Source organism: Teleopsis dalmanni, chromosome 1 (assembly GCF_002237135.1).
Source record: "Teleopsis dalmanni isolate 2A chromosome 1, ASM223713v2, whole genome shotgun sequence".
In the NCBI taxonomy this organism is placed as follows: Eukaryota; Metazoa; Arthropoda; class Insecta; order Diptera; family Diopsidae; genus Teleopsis; species Teleopsis dalmanni.
This window is the reverse complement of record NC_051846.1, coordinates 117,305,357-117,312,367: the sequence shown is the minus strand read 5'-3', so window position 1 is coordinate 117,312,367 and position 7,011 is coordinate 117,305,357. Positions and strand designations below refer to the sequence as shown.

Here is a 7,011-nt window from a genome sequence, read left to right as displayed (position 1 = left end):
AATTACCTTTCCATCATCACTTTCAATTGCTGGCGCTTCTGTTGTGGTTGTAGACGTAGTCGTGGTTGTTGTTGTTGTTGTACCAATGGAAACCTTTTTAAACGGTGCCACTGCGTCGGTTTCTGTGACTAACACCACCAACAAAGCTGTAAGAAAAAAAGTTTAATAACAAATAAAAAATAATATTAATTGATTTTCATAAAATAAATAGAAATTTTTTATGGGTTCCAATAATTTATTTAAATTAAACAAAAAAAATTAATTAATTCGCCGTATTCAAGGTTAATAGAAGTAGACACATTTCATTATATTTGCAGAAAATATTTAATAAAATTTAAAAAAAAAATAAATTGAATACTTCAGCTTTATTTTAACAGATCGGACTAATAATATAATTGATAATTTAAGTAATGATAATACTTGGACATCACACGAATCATTTAATAGAATTTATAAAAAGATGGATTCCAAAATAACAACAACTTTTTAAAAAGATAATATACCTCCTGCTCAAAAAGTATCCAGATTTTGTTTTTTGTTAACTACTCCTTAAGTAATAGACCTTTTTAAAAAATTTTTTTTCTTATGTTGTACTTTCTTGATTTCTTCATTTATGGATGACGGCACCACTGTCATCGCTCAGGCACCGTATTAGACAGATCTGGATCCGTGCGACTTTTTCCTGTTTCCGAAACTCAAATTGCCCCTTCGTGGTAAGCGTTTTGAGTCGATTGAATCCGTAAAAGAGAATTCGCTGAAGGAATTAAAAGCCATACCTGCACGGTCCTACGAAAAGTGTATGGAAGATTGGGTTAAGCGTTGGCATATGTGTATCGCTTCAGAAGGAGCATATTTTGAAGGAGATAAAATAAATTTGGAATAAAATTTAAATTTGTGTGTTTTATTTACAAAATCCGAGTACTTTTTGAGCAGAAGGTAGATCATACTTTATGGAATATGTTGCTTAGCTTAGTGTGTTAATGTGTGTCTCTATCTTTTAAATTTGATAGGATATGATACTTAACAGAGTCCAAGAACTATTTACAAGTTATTAAGCCAATAGATGTTTCTAAACACTACTGACGATAAATATTTCACGATATCAAAAAAGTTATATGGTCAGCCCCAAAATTCATATAAATATTAAAAATAAATTTTTGTAATACAGATTATTCTTCATAATGAACGATTTTTCTATTCGAAAATAGATAAACTGGCTACTTAGATATTATTTTTAAATATTTAGTTAACAATTAAAAAACTGAATGAACTAATTAACTAATATTAAAGTTTGATTAATTCTCTTTAAAGTAGAAATCGTTTAAGAATTTAATTAATTACTCCAATATTTTTATTATTCTATTACAAAATAAAAATCTTCTTAAAACTAAATTTATTATTCAAAGAGATTCAAACAGTAGCATCAATATCTTTAGCGCAATAAGTCTAATAGGAAGCAGTGCAGCATTTTCCTTTCTAATAATAATAATCAATTCCATATAAAAGGAAAGGAACCTTATAGATCTTATAGATTACCGTACACTACTATTATCGTTTCTTATAATAATAATAAATGGCGTATAGATGGCTGGTTTTGGGGTTCAAACTTCTCCCAAATATCTTGAAATTTTTTACCCTAGATATAATAGAATCTATGCATTCAAATACCCCTTAACAGATAACAAGTCGTTTAGATCACCGTATGTTACACTACTATTATCATTTCTTATAATAATAATAAGTGACGTATAGAGGCCGGTTTAGGGTTCAAACTCTTCTAAAATATTATACACAAGATATAATAGATCACATGAATTTCACATAAACTTTGTATTAGTTTTCAAAGATACGTCTCTTCCGTGAGTCTCTGTAAATGCCACTGAGTGCCAAACAAACAATGATATAATGGTTGACGTAAGTAAGTGGAGACCATCTTTAGTTAAATTAAGAAAAGTTCCTACTCGATTCTAATGTATCTTTCTTCAGAGTTTATCACTATTAATTTCTGCAGTGACTTTGCGTATTTAATTTAGAGACGAACAGCAATAATACTGCACGTCTTCACACTTACAAGTCTATTGTTGGTAGATTTGATGGTACCAGAAGTAGCTACCACTTGTGGTTAGCACGGATTAGGCTTTTGTTTTTGTCATTTAAAATTTTGGTTGGTCTGATATTAATAAATGTCAATAATAATAAAGCAACAATAAAGTATTGTTGCAGTTGTGAGGAAGACGTTGAGAATACCTCTCATCTACTCTGTCTTTGCCTAGTTCATGCACGATGAAGACTCCACACTTTAGTAGCCCTCTTTGTTGAGGATCTTGATCAATTACAAGACCTGACAGTAAACACCACTTTGAGCTTCGGCTATGGTTCTAGGTGGTTTGAAATCCTGGGTTTTTTTATACATACGGCAGAGATGATGAGCCAATAAACCTTAGTGGATCCCCTAGTAATAGTCAGTATAATCTAACTTAGCCTATGCATATAAGATGGAAATGTTTAATAGTGATGAACACGGGGAATGCAAAACAGCTCGAGAACAAAAAGCGGTTGTGGTACTTTTTCTTTGTAAAGTTGCGCACACTATTAAAATAATTAAGAATAATTAATAATTAAGGACTCCATAATTTGTGAAGATATTGTATGTCTCTAAAAAGAAATTTCAATTACTCCTAAGATTCACAAAAAGTGTCGACATTCTACATAATGCCTACTACAAATTTACGTGAAGGCGTTTCTTCATCTGATGTTGCTACAGTCTAAAACATTTATGTATAGCTTATGTATGTCATAAGCCTCTGAAAGATCTATGTATGGCTTATGACCGGATTGATTAATCTAACTTAACTCAGATCAAATGGAAATTGGTTTTGAAAGCCTTTAAGAGAAGTTCAGAGTATACACGGGAAAATATGACTCAAAAGTTTTGATCATAGTGCAGATAATCCATCAATCTGAAAATTGATTATTTTATGAGGTTGACCTCAAAAACCTTTGTAATTTGAAATGGGGTTTGTAGTCCAAAAGATCTTAGATTCTAACATTAGATTCTAGAGTCTAATTCTAATTTATTAGACAGATACTCGTAATTTTTAGAAACTAAAAATTAGAATTGGGAATAAATATTCTAATATATTTTAATTTGTGCTTAAGTTCAAATCAACTAAGAACAATTGAACACAATTGAATACCTAAATTAACAACTAAACAATTGTTAATTTAAAATGTATAGTTTAATATCTTCCAACTAACAATTTAACTATTGAAATACTTGATTTCGGTTTAATTTTAATCGAAAAAGAATTATTTAAAGAAACTCACCTGCTATCGGTAGAAGCCATCGTTTGGCCTTTTTCATGTTTGTGGCCCTTAATTTACGGCTGAAAGAAAAAAATAGAGTGAAAAACAATATTATTTAAATTCCAATAAAGCTTTTTTTTAGAGTGTTATTTTTATTTAATTTTATGCAATAAAAAAGACTTAATTTGTGCACACCTATTTTTCGGTAATTTTTATAACAATTGCGTCAACCAAAAATTAGGTTTGAAAATTGTTATTTTTGAAAGACATTGTGTAGACTTAAATGTCAACGATCTTTAATTTGAGTTCCTTTGTTTCAAGACTTTTGAAAAAGTTAAAAATTGCTTGCAATTCATTCTTTCAATAAAATTCTGCGCATTTTAAGTATTTTAACAGAATTCATTTAAAAATCACTTGAAATTTGAGGCACGCCTGCGCTGTCACTGCATAAAAAAGCGGTTAATTTTTTACCGCTTTTTTTGTTGTTGCTGTTAAATATCTTATTTTTATTCTTTTAAAACTTTTCGAACTAAAAAAACATCAGAACTTTTATGGCAGCACGTATTCATTCTGCAACAAATGCGCTGTTAGCATATTAATACCCATAAAAAGGTATCTCAAAATATTTCCTGAAGAAACCACAAATATTGACTTATTATGAATTGAAGATTACCAAGACATTCGTTATGACATTCATATATTTTAACTCGCGCTAATTAGTTGAAAGAAGCTTACAGAAGCTATAGAATTAGTAAAACCAAATAAACTTCGACGTACTCATCATTACGGAATACAGCAGAACCAATGTGTTTTTCGACATATTCACCTATTCGGAAAAAACCAATTCCTCGATGTCTTCTTCTTCTTATTTGGCACTACAGTCCAGTATGAACCTTGGCCTCGCTCACGATCTGCCTCCATCTGTCCCTATCTTCTGCTACTCTCTTCCAGTTCAGTATTCCAATCGTTCTTGGCATACCTCTGTGCCTGTTTGTCATCGGGTTTGCGTCAAATATGCTGTTCGACTTTCTCTCCGACCCCATTCTTATTACATGAGCAAAACATGAGTATCTCACTATAATTTCGTTTCTAAGCAGTTCTTCAATTTCATTATTTCTTTGTCTTTGAAAAGTTTCTGCATCAATTTTGATTTTTAAAGCTTCTTCGTCCGCCTTCGTCATTGTCCATGTTTCTGAGCCATATGCAGCTACCTTATTGTCTACCTTATTATTGTCTTGTACATTCGTAAGATTCCTCCATGTATTCACCAATATGGAAAACACCAGAACCAATAGGTTCTTCCACGTATTCACCAATACGGAATACACCAAAACTAATTGATTCTTCCACGTATTCACCAATATGGAATAAACCCGAACCAACAGATTCTTCGACGTGTTCACCAATACGTAATAAACCCAAACTAATAGGTTCTTCAACGTATTCGCAGGCTAAACGTTAAAGAGACAGAAAAGCTTGAATTTGATACTAAAATTTAAACTAATGAGAACAAAAGAAAAATTAAATTGTGAATTGCGATTTAATAGACTCTGTAACAGTAAGCACCAGTTATGTTTGATCCTTACTGAGAAAACTTGGCAATCTATATCATTTTTATTGTAGCACCTCATTTTGTTTAAAGTATCTCAGCATGACTATTTAAAAGTATTCTTTCATCTGTTTAAATTCTTCTAAGCAGAGCTAAAGAATAGTTAGAATTGTTATGTATTGTGCTGGATAGTTTCAACACTCTAAGCCTTAAATAGTTGTGTGAATTGGGGATTTGTGGGGATCTACACCTTTGATCTCTTTAGAATATATCATTGTTTACTTTTCAGAATATCGATGTTAATAGTTGTTACATGGATTCCATTTACAAAAACTTGATTGTAAACATTGATTACAAAAGCAATAAATAACAAAAAGATGCGCTAGATGGCGTGTGTTCTTATTGTTAATAATTTTAATATAAAAATGTTCAACTTTAACGCTCTATATCTCGAAAACAAAGCTATATTGACATAGAGTGCATAGGAATAAGTTATTTAAAATAGCTGTTTTTATTAAAATAGATTGTCAAATAGGCTTGTCCCGAAAATCGGAGTCGTGCCAAAATATGGATGTAAATGGTATATGGTTTCCACAGGACAGTGCCAAAAACCATGCGTCGTTTTGATTATATTGTGCATGGAATTTACCAAAGGTGTGGTATCATGTTTTGGTAAGGAGAATTGTTCACTAAAGTCATGTGGTTTTCATCATTGGATTATTTTTTGTGAGGTTACGTCTATCAATTGTTAGAGAATTTTCAAATGTGTGATTAAATAATCGATGATGATGACTGAGGACTTGAAAATATAATGGACTAATTTAAAAATTGAAAAAGTTTTTTTCTTTGTTAAATAATATTTAATACTTTTAATTAAATTTTAATACAAAACTTGCGTATTCCGAGTGGCTTTCAATTAATTGTTGCATAACAATTTTGAAAATGTGATCGGTTTAAATGTCTCTTTTGCAATTGCATAACATTTAATATCAATTTCAATGTCTTTTCAAAAACCACTTTTTTTTATTTATTTAATTGATTCGGTATTTACGGTCTTCCTCGCGATTACTTTTATTCGAAAGCAATAACTTTTTTGAACCAACTTCATTAGCGGTGAACTGGCCCGGCCTGGCTGATCACTTTCCTTCGCACGCATTCAAACGCTACTCATGCAAAATTCAAACTGCTTCAGCCGAAATGAGTGGCGTGGCGTGGCATTTACGCTTTTAATTCAAAAAATATTGCAACATTCAGTTTAAATGTTGGATTGTGAAAATGTTACTTATTGAAGCATAAATGCTTTCAATTAATGAATTTCAATAAATAAGTGAATCTTAATGAATGTGAAAAGCTTATAAATGCGATATGAGTATATCATCTAAAGAGCAAACTCAATCATATTTGATTTAGTGATTACACCTCTTCAACTAATATTGATATTTGATAGATAATTGCACTGAACTGTACTTGACAGTATTAAAAATTAATTACAATTTATTAATTTATTTAAATCAAGGTTAAATATTTAAAATATTATCATCGCATATAGTAATTCACCTACTAGTAATTAAATCAACTAATGAAATAGTATATCGAGTCTTGTTTGATTTATTTGAGATGATTCCGATATATCTTTTAAAATATTAGAATACCTTAAACCAGTGTTGCACATTTCATATACCTAACATATAGTTTGTGATTATTATGCTATGGTATATAGCTGATAACACTCTCTAATAAAACTATATATACTATTACATATATACTAATAGTATACTATATGTTAATAGTATTAGTATGAGGTTGATAAAGGTTTTGTTATTCTTTATTTGATCACGGTGAATATGAATAATACAAAATATAACTCTCTAATTCGGATAGCCAAGTAAAAATCATCATTATCTGTTTAACAACATCCTTTCTTTCTTCTCTGATTTTTTGTTTTCCAAATTCTTATGTTCATTTCTTCTAAATCCTGCTGCACACTGTCCTTCCATCGTTTTCTTTGTCGCCCTCTTCTTCTGCTGGTTCCTACTTTGTTCTCATAAAACTTAAGCGGTACTCTCATATCCGGCATTTTTAACATATGTCCAACCCATCTTAATCGCTGCTTTTTCATAAATTTGTTGATTGTATCAACTTCAGCTAGCTGTTTT

The 7,011-nt window shown here is 30.6% G+C and overlaps 1 protein-coding gene across 1 annotated transcript in view; it reads right to left on the bottom strand.

Moving 5' to 3' along the window:
- LOC119665686 overlaps positions 1–3,395 on the bottom strand; it is a 4,808-nt gene extending 1,413 nt beyond the window's left edge. Inside the window, exons 1-2 of the mRNA XM_038074916.1 lie at positions 3,328–3,395; positions 7–146 (exon numbers count right to left, since the gene is read on the bottom strand). Of these exons, the coding sequence (XP_037930844.1) occupies positions 7–146; positions 3,328–3,364 (177 nt within the window). The 5' untranslated portion in view covers positions 3,365–3,395. The remainder of the gene's footprint in view (positions 1–6; positions 147–3,327) is intronic.
- Positions 3,396–7,011: the final 3,616 nt, after the last annotated feature.